The sequence below is a fragment of the Leptonychotes weddellii genome, chromosome 6 (genome assembly GCF_054177405.1).
Source record: "Leptonychotes weddellii isolate Sample4059 chromosome 6, ASM5417740v2, whole genome shotgun sequence".
NCBI classification, from domain to species: Eukaryota; Metazoa; Chordata; class Mammalia; order Carnivora; family Phocidae; genus Leptonychotes; species Leptonychotes weddellii.
Window position 1 is genome coordinate 114,229,318 of NC_138374.1, and position 20,262 is coordinate 114,249,579.

Sequence of the window (20,262 nt, forward strand, 5' to 3'; positions counted from 1 at the left end):
CACCCAAGATAGTTGAATTCTCGTAGATGAAATATGCTGCCCATGTGACTTCATGGCCACTGTCTTCAGATAGATAACTGTCACTTCAAAGGGGAGCTAGGTTTCCATTCAGTTGAAGAAGAAGTTTCCTTAGGACAATGAGGGCTTCCTCATTTAGTAGTGAGCTCCTGTTCCTGAAGGATAATCAAATAAAGACTGAGCTGCTGGGGAGGTGTGGAAGGTTGGCCTACATGACCTTGGAGAAGGTCCTTCCAAGTAGGAATGTGCAGTTCTAGGTAAGGGATGAGGTGGGGTAGGCAGTGGATGGTAGGGGTCTTTGGCAGCTGCTCCAGAAGAGGACTCTCCTTTGTGTGGCTTGGAGGATGCTAAAACTGGAGGGCTCCGGGAGGGGTCCAGACCAGGACCTTGGCCTGGGCTGTTTTATGAGGAGTGACATGCTGGGAGATCCATGGGGTGACTGCCGCCATCTCTAATGCACAGGGAGCCCTGGGCTCGGGAGACCCTGCCATGCAGCTCTGAGGGGTGGCAGTAAGGAGAAGGGTGAGCTGGGTGCAGTTTCTTGACCTCAGCTCGCACCAGGCCGACTGCAGAGTACCCAAAATGTTGGGCTCTTGTTTGGGGCAGAGCACCCGGAACAAATGAGGTTTTCATTCTTTCTTTATCATCTCCATCCCTCCTTCTTCTCCCTCTCACACATTCTCACACAGGTTCAAGCCCGCGCATGCACGTACACTCTTCATGACCAGCTGTATCTGCTTTCATGATCACACACGCGCGTAAGCTCTCATGGTGCCCACATGCTCTTATGAGTACACATGACTTCATGACTCCCAGGTGCACGTGCTTACATAACCACACATGTTCACTCTCATGACTGTACACACACAACACATTGGCATGACCGTAGACATACGTCATGAGTCCTTGACATATGACCACACACAATCTGTCTCGCCATTATGCGTACCTACCCACCATTATGCACACCCACTCACTGCCCACACACAGGCTCTCAGGACCCCGTTCTCATGACTGTTCTCTTACCCACATGCGCTCTCATGGCCATCCGTACACACCACACATTCTCATGACTCTACTCTTATATGCTGTTGCATGGATGCACATGTCCCCCCACACATTCTCTCTCTCTCATAACCACCCCCACACCCTCTGTGACCATGTACACACACACTTTATGACGCAGTTCTGAGTACTCTGGGCCTTTCATGCCCTGGCACCTGACAGCACTTCCCTCTTGTGTTCCTGACGCCCCTCCGGGTGGCTCTGGTTTCCGCTATGGGGCAGCTCCCTAATCTATGGGCTGATCTACTAATGCAGAGACTTCTGAGCTTTTTTTTTTTCAATGCCAGAAGAACCATATTTGGCCCACAGTTTTGGACCCCTGGTTTTGAAAGATTTTTATTCTCCAAATATGCCACACTGATTACTTTGTTTCTTCTTTTGCAAACAATTTTTAAGGACATATATGAGGGTTAACCAATGGCTCTGATGAGCAGAAGTTGGCTAGGGTTACTGAACTTAATGAGGTAAGTTCAGCCAAAGCCATGTGCTGCGTTCAGGGGTGCGGGCTTCATCTTGGTTGATGCAAGTATATGATCTCTGGGAGACCTTTAGAATATGGGAAGGAGTCGGCGGCCCCCCAGTGTCACCTGTGCTGCCTTCTCAGGCTGACCGCCCTGTGACACTGATGTGCAGACTCTCCGAGAGAACAGGTGTGTTTGTTTAACAGGGGCCTTCTGGACACAGTACTTTAACTTACAATGCTTTTTAGAGTTGGAACCCTTTTATACAAATGAAACCTTAATCAGATGTTCAGAAACATTGACAGATTTGGAAATTAAGAAAAGGGAGTTCAGAGTCCTTTGCTTTTACCTCCCCTCTGTGCCATGGGATCGTCCCTGAGCAGCCCCCAAAGGTACTCTCTCAGTCTGCAAATCCTGTCTTCTTTTATTTCTTTAAAGATTTTATTTATTTATTTGACAGAGAGACAGAGAGAGAGAGCATGCAGGGGAGGGTTAGAGGGAGAAGCAGGCTCTCCGCAGAGCAGGGAGCCCAATGCGGGACTCGATCCCAGGACCCTGGGATCATGACCTGAGCCGAAGGCAGACATGCTTAACTGACTGAGCCACCCAGGCGCCCCATCCCATCTTCATTTAAAGAGGTAGTTGTGATGGCTCTACTTTTGGGTATTTTAGAAGAGGAAGTATGAGAAGAAGAGGCTCCCAGTCCTCCTTTCCCCACTAGCAGCCAGGTGTGTCTCAGTTTACACCTGAGTCCTGGTGTGATTGTTCACAGTGCCTCCATTCATTCTCAAGAAGGGCCTTGTTTGGACAGTAAGTCGTATGCTCACCCAAGTGGGAGGCCATGCCTCGGGAAGAAGTGGCCCAAACCTAACTTCTGGGGAGCAGCTGGGGAGATGGGCTTCACAGAAACAGGCCCAGGGGAGCCTGTTAGAGACCTTGCTCCCTGTGCCTACTCGAATGTGCACGGCATGAGGACCTGGAGGGCCTGGGTGGCCGTCGGTGCCCACGGGTCCTTTGGTAGCATTTTATACTCCTCAGATCAGTTTCTGTCTTATCTCCTTGGACCCTCATGATGACCTAGAAGATCACTAGAGCGTGTTATGTGTTATGACCTTCATCTTCCAGATTTGGGAACCCGAAGCCCGGAGAGATAAAGTCTCACTGCTGGTCTTTTCGGGGGCCTGGAGAACTGGTGCTTTTGAAGGGATTTGTGCAGCCATGAGAAACTGTCAGGAGAGCTTTTCCAAGAGGTTTCCTCTGGCAGTGGCTTCCTCTAGCTATATGGATTTTTAGTTTTCTTACTGTGTTCAGAGTGGGCCCGGCCTTGAGGTGCCTTAGGAGCCTAAGGTGCTAAGAGTTACCCCTGAACGTTGGGCTGTGACCCCAGCCCTCTGTGTACGTTAACTCCAGCGATCCTCATCAGCTGTCTGAGGTGGGCATTGCTATCATCCCCTCTGGGCTCATTTCACAGATGAGGCACTGAGGCTCAGAGAGATTAAGTATCTTTCCCGAGTCACATGAGTGGTCAGTGGAGGAGTCAGCATTCAGACCCATCAGTCTGCTCCAGAAGCTGCCTTGCAAAGCAGGAGTGGCCCCTGTCTTGCTCTCAAGAAGCTTTAATTTTCAGAGGGCAAGATAAATGAACCTATTCCCAGGCCTTGAGCCAGTTTTTACCATTTTGGAGTTCCTCTTCTTTGAACTTGGGCAGGCATGGCCTGCCCAGAGACGACCCTGTCACGTGTGTCTGTTCAATTCCGTGTGTGTTGTGACCGTGCGTTGGAGCGTCCAAAGATAAGTAGGACATGGTTCTCACCCCTGAGTCTTCAGATGAGATGATGTGTCACAGAGAGAGGGAGGAATAAAGGGCCGTGCTGGGTCCATGGAAGGGTCGATCTTACCTAGGGAGGAATCAGAAAAGGCTCCATGGACGAAGTAGTGTTTGAGGTGGGCTTAGAAAGGTGATGAGAAGTTCTTTAGGCTGACATGGAAGGGGAGACTGAGGCAGGCTGGGTGAGATGCTAGAAGGTCGTGAGCCATAGTCAGTCCAGGGAGCATGACAGTGAGCAGGGTAGGGAGTAACAGAGGAGGAGGGTCACTGGGCTCTCAGAGGAGAGGAAGAGTGAGGGCAAGGCTTTTTGGGGTGGTGGGCTGAACAGGGAGAGGGACGGGGGAGGAGAAGCTTCTGGGTTAGAGGGAAGGAGAGGTGGCTGCTGAACGTCATTGCCCTGGGACTGTAGTATCTGAAAACCACGCAGGGTGAGGGGAGCCCAGGGCTGTTTCTGCAGTTCCTGCAGGAATCTGGTGTGGTGTGCGGGGCCCAGGGGACTGCTCACAACTCAATTTGGAGCCCCTACGGGGGATGGGGTTGAGGGAGAGATTCGGGGGGGATGGCGGCTGAGGCTTTGGGCGTGGTCGCTTCCGGTGGGAAAGTGGCTGCTCGGGAGCATGGTGGCAGCTGTGCAGAGATCTTCCTTCCCCGGGGGGGGGGGGGCGGGTGGAGGAGGGCCGAGATGAGCAGTTCCTAGGCTGCCATGGCCTTGGACGAGGGCGAGAAATCGTGAAGGAGTCATGGCCGCTCTTCCCCTTTCTCAACCTCCATCCCCTCCTTGGAGTCAGACAGACTGGGATGGAATCCTAGTTCTTCCTCTTCACAGCTCTGTAGACTTGGGCACAGGACTCTGAGACCCAGTCCTCACATCTGCGGAGTGGGAAGAATTGAGTCTTCCTTGCGAGGAATTGTGAGGATTAAAGTAAGTGAATATATGACAACAGATAGCACAGCGCCTGGCATGCGGTAAATAGCCAATAAGTCAGAGCTGCTCTCATAATCGGTATTATTTTCCTGGAGGAAAATACCTCCCTTCCTCCAGTCAAGTGGGGGCACAGCCCTCCTCTCTTACCTCATCGCTCCGGGGGGCTTCCACCCTGACACCCCCTCTTTGCCTAGCTCATGGCCCACTCACATGGGCACAGCGCCAGCCAGCTTTGCCCTGGCCCTTTGGCCTCCACGAGCTCCCTCCCCAAAGTGGGGCCGGCCTGCCATCTGGTAGGGCAGTGGGGAGCCAGCCCGTGTGTGTGTGTGTGTGTGTGTGTGTGTGTGCGTGCGTGCGCATGTATGCGTGCACGTGTGTGGCTGGCCAGAGCATCAGACCCAAGTGCACAACCCTCCTGTTTGCGGGGAAGAGATGGGGGTGACTTTTGAGAAACCAGAGAGGCCTCCGATTTGCCAGACACCTAGTGTGGGTCTGACACCCGCCCCCAACATGCGCACGCACATGCACACTCACCCCTACGCCTGCTCTCTCTGGAGCCCCCTCCCTCTGTTTCACAGCCTCCCCACACTCCTCACTGGCAAAGCCCCTCAAATGCTCACTTTGGGGGCTGGTAACTGTCGCCTCGGAATCAGGACCTGAGAATGTTACTTAGAAATGGTGCAGGAGTCGAGGAGACTTCTGTTAGGCTGAGATGATAATTGTGCTATTTAAAGCTGGCCCTGGAGCCAGAAGGAGCCAGGTGTCCCTGCGTGGCTGCCCTAGAGCTGCCTTCTGCTCTCCATGCTGCACCAGCGGGGCCAGGGTGGGGGGGCCCCGGCCAGCCATCTTGGAGCATCTGCCTGGCAGCACCCTCGGGCTCGTCCTCAGCCTGCTCTCCACGATGCCGTTTCACTAGGGGAGGCAGAGTGGCTCCCTGGCACCTGGCTGGGAGGGAGGCTGGGAAAGGGATGGTGGCGGCCAACCTCTCTGTTGCCAGAATGATCAGGAGGATTTGGGGAGGCCAAGTTGGACCCAATAGCTAGCTAGCACATTACCGCGGGCGGCCTGAGGTCTGTTCTCCCTTCCTGAGAACTTCCCAACCCCTTCCCCGTAAGGAGTTAGCACCACCCCTCCCATAGGCCTGCCTTTGCCCACCACGCATGGTCGTTCATGCGCCCCTGCGATCCTGCACTGCTTTCTGCTTTCCCAGCCTCTGGTTATCTGTGATCTCCTCCCTCGAGGGTGGGCAGAACAAGGGTCGTGGGTTCCATCTGACAGCAGAGCTCCCAGTAGGTGGTGACAAGCCCAAGGTCATCCAGCTGATCGGTGGCAGAACTGCAGCCTAGGTGTTCAGAGTCCCAGCTCTACACTACGCTGCGGGATGCCTGGGGATCTTTGGGCTGAGGCTGCTCGCAGGCCCCTGAGTTCCTGAGCATGCTATCCTCTTCTCCAAAGGACAGATTCTGCCACAAGGGGCCCCTTCCCCAGCCTGGCCTTCACTCCTGCTCTCTCATTTTTTCCTGGGGTGGGGTGGGGGAGTGGGAGGAATGAGGGCCCGGCTGCTGATGGAGCTTGGAGAGGTGTGGGGGGGCCATCGTGGCGTTCAGCCTCACAGATCGGAGCATTCAGGGTGAAGGGTCCTGGACACACACAATGGGTGGGAGAACTGGAGGAATTGCTGGTATCAGCATCAGTGAGTTACCAGTCCTGGCAAGACTGGGCTGGCAGCCCCTCCTGTCCACTCCCCGCTGCTCTGTGGGGCGGGGATGTTGAGGTAGGGAGGGTGCAGACCAGGGTGCTACTTTTCACCTCTGTCGTTTGCTGGGACCCTGCCCTCCACAGTGGCTGTCCAGCTTGGGGAAAGGATCCTCTGGGTTAGTGTCTGTGTCTAGTCTGTCTGGGAGCATGTGTGTGGCCGCACGCGTATGTCCCAGGTCCCCAGGGTTCTGCGTCTGCCTGTATGCATGTGTGGGCGTACCCCCATGCCGGCCTGAACTCCTGGGCCCTCTGGGAAGGGCTGTGGGAGTGAGCTCAGGAGTTCTCAAGCTGGTGCTCTAGCTTGTGTCGGATCCAGGCCCACATTCCTCCCCAGCCTCCCTCCTGCTGCTCCCATTTTGCCTGGATCCTGAGTACTTGGGAGGGGGGGTGGCGGCTGGGAGGATGACAGGTTCAGGTGGAGGAGGCTTGACCCTTCTCTGGTTCCCCTGCTGGGCTCAGCCCTGCCACAGGCTGGGGGCTGCCCAGGGTCTGACTCCTCACGTTCGGTCCCGATATCTCCTGTCCCCTCCCTGACCGTCCCAGCCTGCCTGTTGCCCGGTCGGCCACCTGCGGGGTGTCCCTGTGTCTCCCAAATGGGGAGAGGAGGGAAGGGAGGAAAGCACCATTTATGGAGCATCTCCTGTGTGCCCAGGGCTGTGCTGGCGGCCTTTCGTCCTGTTTCTCATGCAGCAGGAGCTCTGAAGACAGCTTCCTCTGAAAACTGATCAAACGGTGGCCTTCCAGCTGTGGCCAGGGGGGTTGGAGGCCGATGGCGGGCAGAGAAACCCCCAGCTGCAGTCGCCTTCCCCAGCACACCTTCGTTTGCTCTGATCACTGGGCTTCCCTGTGCCAGGCTCAAGGAGTCGCATGAGCCAGACTGTGCACACACTAACCGCCCTAGCTGGGGACAGCTGGCAGTGCTGGCAATGGACAATGACACAGAAGATGCCCAGCCATGAGCCGGGGCCCGTGCACATCAGGAGAGTGACACCCCGTACCCCCGCATGACCCCAGGTTCCTTCGCATCATTCAGTTCCTGCTCCAACACAGAGGTGGTGGGCCATGAATTCAGCGTGGAAGCCTGCTCTTTACCCGGTTTCAGGAGTGGGGATGATTTGAGCCAGAGCCTCTTTTCCAAATGATGGGCATGGAGCAGGTCAGGGCTGTCTGCCACCCCAGGGTCCAGCCCATGCCTTTCCAAGGAACCAGACTGTGTCAGTGGTCAGGGTAGGAGCCACCCTGCTCCTGTTTCCTATGACCCTACTAGCCCACCCTGTGTGGACTCCCATCCACGAAGAGCCCTTTAACCCTTTCTGTGCTTACCTGGGCCTAAGTGTGGGGGAGAAGGCCATGGTGGGGACAGAGACCCTATTCCCCGGCCCCCCACTTTCCCACCCCGTGGTCTCAGGAGGACTCTGGGCAGCCTGCTGGCTGCTCCCTTGCCACTGACTGAATCATTTCTATATTTGGCCAGTGAGGCACGTGGGTGGGGAACCACTCCACTGCGGCTGCACTTCTGACAGCTGGGGGTGGGGAGAGCGGGAGGCAGAGGCTACAGCAGGCAGCGGGCTTGTGCATTCCTTGTGAGAAGTAAGGAAGGCGCCGTCTGAGTGAGTAAGCCTGGAGCAGGGCCATGTGCCAACACCTCCCTCTCCTCCCCCACCCGCTGGTCCAGGTCCTGTCTCCTGCCCCCACCCCCGCCCCTGGATGCCCTTCTCTACTCAGCTGGTCCTCACGGCAGGCTCTTCTTCCACAGACCGCTGCCCTCCAGCAACGATGGGTGTCGCTAGACCCAGCTGGGACTCGGCCAGGCTCCAGCACTCAGCCTAAGCGAAGGGCCCTCTTCCAGCCTTGCTCCGTCTGCCTGTCATGGCCACACTCGGCTGCTGCCCACTTGTCTGGGGACATAGGGCACCCAGCCCCAGCCCTGAGAGGTTAAGCCAGGCCCTCTGGCTCCATTCCACAGGGGCGCCCCGGGCACCAGGCCCCTTTCAGAGCAAGGGCAACTGATGCCATGGGAGAAGCCCCTGCCCACCTGTCCACTCGCCTGGTGCTGCCCGCTCTGAGACCCATGCACTGGGTCCCCCTGGACGTGCCAATCCTGTGAACTCCTCCCCTGTCCCCCGACGCTGAGAAGGCCCTGCCCACCCCCACCATGTGTGAGGTGATGCCCACAATCAATGAGGGGGACCCCCTGGGGCCCCCCCACGGCGCCGACGCTGACGCCAACTTTGAGCAGCTGATGGTGAACATGCTGGATGAGCGGGAGAAGTTGCTGGAGTCCCTTCGGGAGAGTCAGGAGACCTTGGTGGCCACGCAGAGCCGGCTCCAGGACGCCCTGCATGAGCGGGACCAGCTCCAGCGCCACCTTAACTCCGCCCTCCCCCAGGTAAGGCCACATTGTCTGCACCTCTCTCAGCCCCTGCACTCTCGCCTAGCCCGGCCCAGTCCAGTGTACTCTGGGCCCTCAGCTTATCTGCATCTATTTGCATATCAACAAATGGAATTCACAGAGCATTTAACTTTCCTTCATCTGCCTACATGGGTCCTTTCTCTGTCAGTCTCAAGCTCCTCAGCCTGGAATTGGCTTCACCTGGAGAAAGGGATGGACTTTGGTGCTGGAAGAAAACTCAGCCATAGCGGCCCACTGCAGTGAGCCCATGTGGCCAGCAGGTGGCACCCTAGACTGGAAAGGCACCTCTGCCTTGCCTGCACCTCATCAGTGCCCTATTCTTGGAGGTGGTGGGTGGGGAATCAGAGGGTGGAAATGGAGAAGCCTTAGGAGATCATCTAGTCCACCAATTATTGCACAGATGGAAAAAAGAAGAGGCGTTGCATAGAAAATTCTAGGCAGAGTTGAATCTAGAAGCCAGGTATCTTGACACCTGTCTTGCCCTCCTTAACACTACTGCTAGCAATGATAGTCACTGTTTCTGTGTGTTTTCTGTGTACTAAGCACTTTGTGAGCAGTTTACCTTGCTAAATGCTCACAGCAATGACGTTGGGACTATTACCACCATCATCTCCATTTTACAAATGATGGAAGATGGGGTGCCTGGGTGGCTCAGATGGTTAAGCGTCTGCCTTCGGCTCAGGTCATGATCCCAGGGTCCTGGGATCGAGTCCCGCATCGGGCTCCCTGCTCGGCGGGGAGCCTGCCTCTCTCTCTGTCTCTGTCTCTGTCTCTTATGAATAAATAAATAAAATCTTTAAAAAAAAAAAAACAAATGATGGAAGATGACGCTTGAGGAGATTAGCCAGTTGCCCATCTTGTGTGTGTGTGTATGCAGGGGGGGGTTGCTGCTGGGACCGGGGAGGCAGCCGTGGGGAGCCACACACCTGCCTTTTCCCACATGAGGGGAGAAGAATCAGGGTGAACCCAGGTGGGCTGCAGAAAGCTCCTGCCCAAGGCTCAGAAGTTGTGGGGGCAGAGTCTCGTAACGCTTCATCAACAGGGATATGGAGCCCTGCTGGAGAATGGGGTTCACGATGCCCCGAACAAGCTGTAGATTGAAGGAGCCAAGCCCTGCCCTTGGGGCTCACAGACTAGAAAGGAGATAGATAAAAAGCCGAGTGATCGGAAGACCAGGCAGGGGAAGAGAAGAGTGGCCTCAAAGGTTGTTAAAACAGCATTGATGGTAAAAGTCACTTGTGCTAAGTGCTTTCCATACATTGGCTCATTTAGTCATCGTAGCAACAAGGGAGGGAGGCCTCTACTTCTATCTTACAGATAGAGGCGGAGCTTCAAAGAGGCTAAGTAACTGGGCCAAGGTCACACAGCTAACGGGACAGGGCTGGGATTTGATTCCAGCCCCACACTGGGAGCTGCAGGAAGGCAGGGATTATGTCTTTCTTGTCACTGTGTCCCCAGGGGGGAGCACAGGACCTGGTACACGGTCGGTGCTCATAGTACTTGTGGTTGAATGATAGGCTCCTAAGCTGGTGCTCTTGAGCTCTGTTCCAGAGAGTACTTAGAGGAGGGAGACAGCCTTCCACGGGGGAGTCTGGAAAGGTCCCAAGGAGGTGTATCCTTTGAGACAGGCTTTGAAAGATAGATGTGATTTCATCAGGTGGTGACAGAGGGTTGGGCTTTCCAGGGGGAGGTAGCCCACTGAGCAGAGGTGTGGAATCAGGACGGCTTGCTGGTGATTGGACATAGCAGGTGACCCAGGTTGACCAGGTCTTAGGATGTATGAAAAGGAACCATGAGAGAGAAACTTGAAAACCAGGATAGGAAGCTTCTATTCAACATTGTGGACAACACCGTGCTTTGGGAGATCGTCCTGGCAGCAGTGTGTCAGATGGGCTAGAGTTGGGGAGGCGGCAGGTGTCCTGGGGTGGAGAGCCCGGTGGGGGGGAACAGAGCACAGGTCCTTTGGTGGGGGCGTCATGGTGTGGGACTAGGGGCGTGCCGAGTCCTATCTCTGGGTATAAGTGTGTGTGTGTGTGTGTGAGTGTGTGTGTGAGAGAGAATGTGTGTGTGAGCGAGCGTACGTGGTGTGTGTGTGTGAGAGAGAGAATGTGTGTGAGTGTAAGCGAGTGTATGTGGTGCGTGTGAGTGGGTGTGTGTGAGTGGGTGTGACAGAGACCGTGTGTGAGTGTGAGTGAGTGTACGTGGTGCGTGTGTGAGTGGGTGTGTGTGAGAATGAGTGTGTGTGCGTGTGAGAGTGAATGTGTGTGTTTGTGGTGTGTGCGTGCGTGTGTGCGTGTGTGTAACCTGAGGAGTGGAGCAGCACTGGGGCTAGGCCTGGCTTTCTGGGGGTAAGATGTTTGGCCTCCTTTGGCCATGGCCTTGACAGAAAGGCAATAATCAAAGAACAGGGTTAGAGGTCTGAGGCTTCTCAGGCTCTGGCATCCCTGGGTCCCTTGGTCCCTTCCCACAGCCCTTCTTGTCCTCTGTTGCCCGATCTGGAGCGATAAGAGGGGGTTGCTTTGGAATTCTTCCTTCAGTCATGAGTCCTTGGTGGATGAAGGAGGCTTCAGTTAGGAGAGGACTGCAGCCACCGTTCAGTCACTCCCAGACCCTGGGCATCCACAGAGTTTGGGCCACGTCTCTGAGAACTTTTCTGGAATGCGGTGATGTCTGCTTGAATAAATAGGATACGATGGACCTGGAACTGTGGGGCCAGCCTCTCACCCTTGTACACTGGTCCTGACTGAGATGGGGTGGGCTGGAAACATGTCTCTGCGTGTCTGGGCCTGACAATGTGGGAGCAGGGCTCCTCGAAGGGACACTGAGCATGGGTACTCGGTAAGGCCAGAGCGAGTGCCCTGGCATCAGGCACCAGGATGCAGCCCTGGACTAAGGAAGCGGGGATCCCTGGGATGTGGGCTAGAGCCACATGGCTGACCGGGCAAGTCTGCAGGCTCCCTTGCTTTCACATACGTGGGTCCTTATTTCACCGGCCACCTGTAGCTTGCAAAGCCCTGGGGAGGGTGTGGGAGGGAGCTCCCTGGGGCACTCGCTTCAAAGCCGCCTCTCTTCCTTGTCTAATATCCACCAGTCTCTGTCGGGACCTCACCATGCCAAACCAGAGGTGAGACTCCCCTCCATCTGTTTCTAAAGAATAATGTCATTAAACAGAAATACAAACTAGGGGAAAAGATCTAATTGGGTTATATTGTTGGCTTGAGGGGGAAGGGGCTGCAGAGCAGATTCGGTGACTCTCTCACTCTTGTTTCCACCTCTGTCCCCTTGTACCCTAACACACACTTGGAGTGCATGGAGGACCCAGAGATGGGGACCCCTCTGGGGGCACACATGTTAGCTGCGGCTTGTAGCCCTGCAATATGGATGGGTGGGGGCTGTTCTGGGAGCAGGTGCCAGAAGTAAGGGATGCGTGAGAAGATCCCACCACTGATGTGGGCATGCAGGACACTGGTCAGGGGGCAAATCCCCGAGCACTCAGGGGCCTTGGGGGTTTTCAGGAATTTGCCACCTTGACCCGGGAGCTGAGCATGTGTCGGGAACAGCTTCTAGAAAGGGAGGAAGAGATATCAGAGCTGAAAGCAGAGCGGAATAACACAAGGGTAAGTGGGGTGACCTGGTGTGTGTGTGTTGGGGGGCGAAGCCCCTGACCAAGGGCGTGGCCAGGGCCCATCCCAGGCCCCATGCTGACCTCTTCTTGTCTTATGTTCTGGGGTCGGTGCTAGGTTTTTCCACCCGTAGATGGGGGTAGCCCTGGGAAGGTCGGGGTCCTAGGACAGAGGCCAGGGCCGCTGGCTTGGGGAAGGTATTCAGTCGGAGCAGTGGCAGTTTACCAGCATGAAGCATTTCAATATTTTAACAACGGTGCGCACGGCCCCACTCATGGCTCCTCGGCGGTCACGTGGGCCCTGCTTCCAGCCCCTGGGGCACGTACTCACAGCCCTCCCTCTTGCCCTGCCCCCTGCCCTGCCAGTTGCTTCTGGAACATCTGGAGTGCCTGGTGTCCCGCCACGAGCGGTCGCTGCGGATGACTGTGGTGAAGCGCCAGGCCCAGTCGCCTTCAGGGGTCTCCAGTGAGGTGGAGGTGCTGAAGGCCCTCAAGTCGCTGTTCGAGCACCACAAGGCCCTGGATGAGAAGGTAGCCGGCGGGGCCCGCCGCTTGGCCCACCCCACCATCCAGCTTCGCCTCCGTGTGTCCCTCCTCGGCGATTTCTGCACCCCGTGTTGAGGGAAAACTGCCCTCTAGCTTCGCAACTGGCCCCTTCTCCCACCGGCCTAATTTCCAGGTCCTCCTGTTAGGTTCCCGCTCAGAGATGTGCCTCCTGGCAGGCCCCTCTCTTTGCCTTATGCCTCAGTGCTGGTAGATCAAGCCAGGCTCCTTCAGCTTGAGTCCTGTGGGGTCCCTGTGTCTTCCTCCATCCCCCCCTTCCCTCTGGCAGGTGCGGGAGCGGCTCCGGGCGGCCCTGGAGCGAGTCACCACTTTGGAAGAGCAGCTCGCCGGGGCCCACCAGCAGGTAAGCTGCCTACCCACCCTCCACCTGCAGACTGCAGCTCCCGGTAGCCAAGGAGGGTTCACTGCTTTGCCCCACTCTGTTGTGCATTGGATTTCTTCCCCGGTCATGGCTGGAGACCGCTAGGCAACTCGAGGCTGGGAGGAGGCAGGGGACTCAGAAGGGTCTGGAATAAACAGGAAGTTCTCTTCTCTTTGACTCACTGCCCTGGGCGCTGTGCCCCACAGGTGTCTGCCCTGCAGCAGGGGGCCGGGGTTCGGGAGGGAGTGGCAGAAGAAGAGGGGACTGTGGAGCTGGGACCGAAGCGCCTGTGGAAGGTGGGTCTCGGGGACCTGCGTGGCAGGGGCAGGGTCGCCCCCAGACGGGACGCGAGGGCCCCACCCTGAATTCGTTCAGGCGAGCAAATGCTTGAATGAAATTTGGGGCTTTCTCCAATATTCCAATGTCTCTTTCCTTCTTTCCCCCACCCCATCTGCGAAGAAATCGGCAGATATTTTGTGTGTGTACCCCACATACTGCTAGGCACGTAATATGTCGTCCACTTGAAGGGTTAGGCGCCATCTACCTTGTGTGTCAGTGTCAGGCCAGATCCCTTTTCTCTCCCCGAGCCTTTGTTCCCTTAGTCACGCCCTTTCCTGGGTTACAAGATTCTGAGACAGCAGGTAAACTAGAACTACTGTTTTTCAAAAGAAACGCAGGGGAGCAAGGGTGTTTTGTTTGGTCCCCGTCTGGAGCGAGCTCCTGGGGCCCAGAGGAAGGACGGTGGCGCTGGAGGTGTGTGCGGACTTTGGAGGCGGAGCTGTGATCTGCTCTGGGTGTGCCGTCCCTGGGGTGGGCCAGGGGCGCGGGCTGCCCTGGGCCCCGATGACTGACTGATGGCTCACTGTCCCTGGAGGATGACACGGGCCGGGTAGAGGAGCTGCAGGAGCTCCTGGAGAAGCAGAACTTTGAATTGAGCCAGGCTCGGGAGCGACTGGTCACCCTGACGGCAACAGTGGCCGAGCTTGAGGAGGACCTGGGCACGGCCCGCCGGGACCTCATCAAGTCGGAGGAGCTGGGCAGCAAGCATCAGCGGGACCTCCGGGAGGTGAGCTAGGGCCCCGGCCTGCCCCCATCTGGTTGCATGCGGGCACTCAGCACTCCGGAGGGCAGCTGCTAGGATGCCCTAGGTCTGGAGGGAGGGCCAGGCTGGGGCTGGGGAGCTTAAGACTGAACACTGGGGTCCACTGTGCAGAGGAGTAGCGGGAGGGCTGGGTCAAGGTCAGAAACTGGCAGGGAGGCATGGGGAGGATACAGGCAGCCAGGCGTTGGTGGGGAGGTGCCGGCAGGATGGGGGCAGGGAGAAGCTGATGCCCTTCCCTCCCGTCCCCTCTTCTCCCACCCTAGGCTCTGGCTCAGAAGGAAGACATGGAGGAGAGAATCACAACACTAGAGAAGCGCTACCTGGCTGCACAGCGTGAGGCCACGTCCATCCATGACCTCAATGACAAACTGGAGAATGAGCTGGCCAATAAGGAGTCCCTGCACCGCCAGGTAACTCCTCCCGCTGGTGTGGGGGCAGGCACTGTACTTGACCCTGGCGGTCCTGATGATCGTGCTGGAACCTTCCCTTGGTGGCCCAGGAGCCCCGGGGGTCCTGCAGGTCACCTTGGGAAAGGGGAGGCCATGCATCGTGGGCAGCCAAGAACCAGGTTGTCCTTGGCTCGTCTGGCCTGTCACCTGCTCCCTCCTGAGGCAGGGCCAGGAGGTGGGGGAGGTTTGGGGGCTCCCTCTTGACTCTTGGCGGCCCCCCCCTCCACGGTGCCAGTGTGAGGAGAAGGCCCGGCACCTGCAGGAGCTACTGGAAGTGGCAGAGCAGAAGCTGCAGCAGACGATGCGCAAGGCCGAGACGCTGCCAGAGGTGGAGGCCGAGCTGGCTCAGAGGATTGCAGCCCTCACCAAGGCAAGTGGGCCCAGAGCCCCGGGATCTGCCTCTGTGTCTGCTTCCCGAGCTCTTACGGAGCCAGGCAGTGCGTGGAGAGAGTGGGAGGCACGCAGGGCTGGGAGCCAGGAAACTGCCTCTCACCGCATGACTCCGGGAAGCACCCTGTCTGTGTCTGTCTGTTGGAAGAGTAATCCCTGCCCTCATCACCCCTCAGCGAAGTGACGGTCTCCTGAGGAGGGCTGCAGAAGTCCATGGAGAAGTAGACGAGACTTTGCCGAAGCAAAGTGTTTTGATGATCATTTACACTATTGTGTTAATACTAGCTTTTGTTGGGGGCTGGAGTGGAAAAATTAGGACTTTCATCTCTGGAAAGATGAAATCCAGGAGGAGATAGGATCAAAGTGGGTGGGGGGTGGCAGTGGGAGTGCAGGCTGAGCATGCCTTTCTCCATCAAACTGAAGGGTTCTGGATCTAGGGACCAACTCTGGTTGCTTGAAGGCTGCAGCTTTAGGATTAATGAAAGGGAATAGATTTGTACCTGATGGATAGTTAACTTTATGGAGGAATAATTTCTAAGAGGTAGGCAGGCTGAGATCATTGTTGGAGCTGGAAGAGCTGGGTAAATGCACGCACCTAGACATGCGGTGGGCTAATCAAGAGCATTTAGGAGTGTTTGCAGTGGGTTGGATGCTTTCAGGGGGGGCCTCACGTGGGGTCACCATAGCTACCCTCCCCCGACCCGTGGAGAGAAGGAAATCAGCAGTGGGTAAGCAGCAGGCCCCGGAGCCTCTGGAGGATAGAGGCTGGCCGCTTTGAGCATGTCATCATCTCTATGATGATAGGGTTAGACTTGGCGGTGTCAAAGTTCTTTCTCGCTCCTAGGGATGCAGTGCTGGGTTTAAGTGTGCTAGAGGATGCCACGTGTGGGATGCTGAGCCGTCAGCTTTCATATCTCCCCAAACTGACAGGAAGGGATGGGCTGAAGTGATTCAGATGTTCAAATGAGTCATAGTAGGGGGCTTTAAGGAGGGATTTCCTGACTGTGGGCTGTGTGCTAGTCTGGAATATCTTGCCAGCTGAGACATGGGGTTTCCATCTCTGGAGGCAAGCGAGTGGAAGGGAGCCCACTCTGCCTGGGTGGGTAATAACCATGGCTAGCATTTGCTGAGTGTTTATTGCGTCCTAAGTGTTTGCCATGGATTATCTCATGTAGTCCACACGATGGTCCAATGGGCATAGGGGCTGTTACTATCCATATTTTACAGTTGAGGAAACTCAGGCACATAGAGATCCAATAACCTGCCTGACGTCACACACAGGGGAAGAGAGGGAGCCGGGATTTGAACCCAGGCAGTCTGGCTTGCATTCATATTAAGTGCAGGTCCATCTACCTGGAGGCATAGAGGAGATTTATGGTAGCTCATGCTTTCAAGTGGAGATTTTTTCTGGAAGTGGGGAGTCCATTAGGCTGCCAGCTCCAGGCTGTTTTAAGGCAGGCCCTGAGCAGGAAGAACACTTGGCAGGGAGGAGAGAGTGCTTGGGAAGAAGGGCAGTGGTGGTGGCCGTTCTGCTCCAGGGTGAGAGGCCGAGGGCTGGGCTTCGTTGGTACTGAGGCCCTGAACCCCGAAGAGCCCCCTGGCACAGGGTGTGTGGGATGCGGGGCCTGAGCAGGAGGGCAGGGGATCTACAGGCCACACTGACCTGTGCCCACCTCCAGGCTGAAGAAAGGCACGGCAGCATTGAGGAGCACCTGCGGCAGCTGGAGGGGCAGCTGGAGGAGAAGAACCAGGAGCTGGCGAGGGTGAGAGCACCGCGCTGGGCTTTCAGGCCCCCTCCTTGTCCCCAGGGCAGCCTCCCAGGATGGCGTGTGGACAGGCCTGAGAAGAGTGGGAGCTGGGAGGGGCCTGGCCAGGGACAGAGCCATAGAGGGGCCGCAGGAGTTGGTCCGGGGAGCTGGAGAGAGGGGCTCCGGGAGGACGAGTAGGGGACAGGTGAGTGGGGTGCAGCCAGGCGGGAATGCGCGGCCCTGGGGTGACCTGGGACCAGGTGTGCCGGCTCTGCAGGTACGCCAGCGGGAGAAGATGAACGAGGACCACAACAAGCGGCTGTCAGACACCGTGGACCGGCTGCTCAGCGAGTCCAACGAGCGCCTGCAGCTGCACCTCAAGGAGCGAATGGCCGCCCTGGAGGAGAAGGTGCGCTGGGTCGCGGGCCTGGGTGGGCGGGGCTGCCAGGGTGGGCGGGGCGAGGGTGTGGGTGTAGCCGAGGGGAGGAGTTGGGATGCGAGAGGTTAGTCAGGGGCGGGGCGTGTCTGGGACGTAGACCTTGGTGGACGGACCTGGGGAGGCTGGAGAAGGGAGGAGCAGGAGGGGTGAGGAGGGGCGGGTTGGCCTGGAGAGTGGGGGCAGGGAGGGGAAGGCGCGGGCCGGCGCCGGAGCAGAGGAACCGGGGCGGGGTCCCTAGCTCCCAGCTCTTCTCCCCCAGAACACGTTGATCCAGGAGCTGGAGAGCTCCCAGCGGCAGATCGAGGAGCAGCACCATCACAAGGTACCCAGCTGCTGGCCAGCCCGCCGGCCTGGGAGGGCCGGGCTTGCGGTGAGGAAGGAACATGCCTGTGTTTCATGCAGCTGCTCTGACACCCAGCACCACGCTAGTCTGTGTACAGACGTGATTTCGCTGATCCTCGCTAGCGCCCGGCACGGTGGACGCATCGCCACCCACATGTAAAGAAGAAACGGAGGCCATAAGCATAGGGCATAGGGTGGGCAGCAGAGGCAGGGCCCAGGGCACGATTTGTTGGGGCCTCAGGCCAGGTGAAGCAGGAGACGTCCGGTGATTCTGAGGGGACTCGTCACTGGTCCTGCCTCAGCCCCGTCTGTGAGGTCTGGGTGGGCACCCTGCTCCCCTCAGCTGCCCAGCCTCCGTCGCCATGCATTTGTGTGGTGGTGAGGGCTCAGCAAGCCCTATTCCAGTAGCATCCTTACCAAGACAGACCCTCTCCTGGCCCTGCTTCTCTGCCTGCCCGCTGCCCACCCTTCTGCTCACTTTCCAGTTGGACCTCTTCTCTCGGTGTTGTCTGTAGGCCTGGCCGGGGGCCCCTGGCTTTGGACTTTGCAGTACATTCTTCTGCTTCTCCCCAACTCTGCTGTCCTCTTTGTCCCTCTCTCCTCTCTCCGCCCCTCCCTGGCCCCACCCCCACCCCGGGTCTGCCTGGCACAGGGCCGCCTGTCTGAAGAGATTGAGAAGCTGCGCCAAGAGGTGGACCAGCTGAAGGGTCGAGGGGGGCCGTTTGTGGATGGCGTCCACTCCAGGTACTGGAGCGCGGGAGGCTGGGCGTGCTGGGATGGGGTCCTGGATGGACCCTGAGGAAGGAGACTTCCTCCCACCAAAAGACCGCCCAGGACCTCAGGGTCCTCCTCCTATCCAGGGTGGGACACTGAGGCTCCCAGAACTTGGTCAAAGTCACCTAGCTCACTTGGGCAGCATAGAAGGAGCACCTGTCCTCTGAGGGATGCTGAGAGGCAAGTAAAGACGGGATGCTCCTTCCCCAGAGCCATGGGACACAGGTCGTGCTTCCTGATTCCTTGACAGAGGACATGCCCTTGAGAGGGGTCTGCTGAGTTACATGCTCACCTATTTCCCACAGGACTTGCTCACCTATGTCCCACAGGACTTGCTCATGGAGAGTGTCTGGTTCATTCTAGTTCCTCGGAGATACCATCTTTAGGGCTCTGGAGGATTGTTGCCTGAGAGTTAAGGACCGTGTAGGTTCAGGCAGCAGGCAGTGGGCAGAAAGGCAGCACGAGAGACTGACATGAGGCATCCAGAACTTCCTCACAGTTGGAAGTTGAGAGGCCACATCATGGTTGTGACCTCCCTTTTTCTGAAAACATTGTAAGAGATGGAGAGTGGCGCTTTTCACCTACTGCTGGAATTAGGTCCATGTTTTAGGGAACTTCTGGATTTTTCTCCACATTCTGTGAAGTAATTGACATTGAACGCAGACCTCAGTCCTGCCGCCACTTCTCTGCCCAGAGAGGCAGGGTGAAGATTGAGGATACTAGTGGGAAATGCCCCTCAAGGTTCATGGCTCCTGGCTGTTTTCTCTCCAAACCAAAGTCTCACAGAAGGGAGTCTTTGAGGTTCCCTTCAGTCATGCTCTTGCTATGTCAGGGCAATAGGGATCCATTTCCCTGAAGAGAGGTTACAGGAAATGTGTACATACACATTTGTATGGAGGGGTAGGGCTTGCATTAGGGGAAGGGACATTGAACCTGAAGAAGAGAAGCCTGTGGGTGTCTGGGGTGGTAGAGACTTAAGTACCATCTTCAAGTTCATCAGGAATTATCGTTTAGGACAGCATGGAGAGAAGCAGGGAACAGAGACAGGGAATAGTAGTTGGGATCCCTCTGATTTCTTCCTTTCTATAGGTTTCTCCAAAGAGAACCCCCCCACCCCCCAATGAATACGACTCATGACTCAAGAGTACACCAAGCTATTTCCCGCTGCTTGCTTTCCTTAATGGTTGAGAATTCTTGGCTTTGACCATAGAAAGACTGGACCCATCATGGAATTGGGACTGAGTTGGAGGAGAGAAGAGGGGGATAAGCAGAAACTCCCTTTTCCCTGCTCCATTTCCCTTATCCATTGTAGGCTTGCCCTGTCCCTCTGCCCTGGGCCCCCTCATGGTATCCAAACTGGGAAGCATCATAGGGAAGAAGTGTCACTAGGGGAGGCTTCCAGACATTCCAGAGCATCATTACTGGGATTCTAAAGTCTCAGGTTTGGAATAAACCCAGGGGGCATCTAAGTGGTTTTTCTAGCCCATGTCTCTGATAGAGTGTCAGGGCCTCCTGAAGCTTCCTGGGGGAAAGGGAGTCGGCCTGGGTTGAATTTTGGCCAGGAACTCAGTCCAGATTATGGGGAAATCCAAGGAAAGTTGCTGAGGAGAAGACGAAGAAACAAAGACCCTAGAGATTAAAAGGACCCTTAGAGACCCGCCCTTGCAAAGTCCCTCAGTGCCCGGAGCTCTCCAGCACCATTCTTGTCGGATGGCCCGAGAGCCGGGGTTGAATGCCTCTGATGGAGAGCTCAGCTCTTTAAAAGCCACCAGTTGCATCATAAACCAAATCTTACCATCCGAAGGTGCTTCTTACGTTAAATGGAAAGCTGCTTCCCTAGAACGTTCTCCCCTGGATCATTCTGATCCCTGGGGCACCAGAGAATAAATCGAATCTCTTGTTTACATGGCAGCCCTTAAACCATTTCCAGTAGCTTTCTGCCAGCTAAGACTTCTCTTCGCCAAGCCAAAGATCCCTTAACTCTTTGGACCTTGGGTGTGAGA

The 20,262-nt window shown here is 56.6% G+C and overlaps 1 protein-coding gene across 3 annotated transcripts in view; it reads left to right on the forward strand.

Moving 5' to 3' along the window:
* The window catches only part of PPFIA4 (PPFI scaffold protein A4), a 47,113-nt gene that overhangs the window by 3,959 nt on the left and 22,892 nt on the right, over positions 1-20,262 (forward strand). For 2 of the 3 annotated variants that reach the window (XM_081825007.1, XM_081825008.1), the window contains exons 2-13: positions 7,812-8,444; positions 11,984-12,085; positions 12,457-12,621; positions 12,923-12,997; positions 13,222-13,311; positions 13,890-14,081; positions 14,381-14,527; positions 14,802-14,936; positions 16,636-16,719; positions 16,982-17,113; positions 17,403-17,465; positions 18,138-18,229. In XM_081825007.1, the coding sequence (XP_081681133.1) occupies positions 8,211-8,444; positions 11,984-12,085; positions 12,457-12,621; positions 12,923-12,997; positions 13,222-13,311; positions 13,890-14,081; positions 14,381-14,527; positions 14,802-14,936; positions 16,636-16,719; positions 16,982-17,113; positions 17,403-17,465; positions 18,138-18,229 (1,511 nt within the window). In that variant the 5' untranslated portion in view covers positions 7,812-8,210. The remainder of the gene's footprint in view (positions 1-7,811; positions 8,445-11,983; positions 12,086-12,456; positions 12,622-12,922; positions 12,998-13,221; positions 13,312-13,889; positions 14,082-14,380; positions 14,528-14,801; positions 14,937-16,635; positions 16,720-16,981; positions 17,114-17,402; positions 17,466-18,137; positions 18,230-20,262) is intronic. The other variant, XM_081825009.1, reaches the window with a different exon arrangement.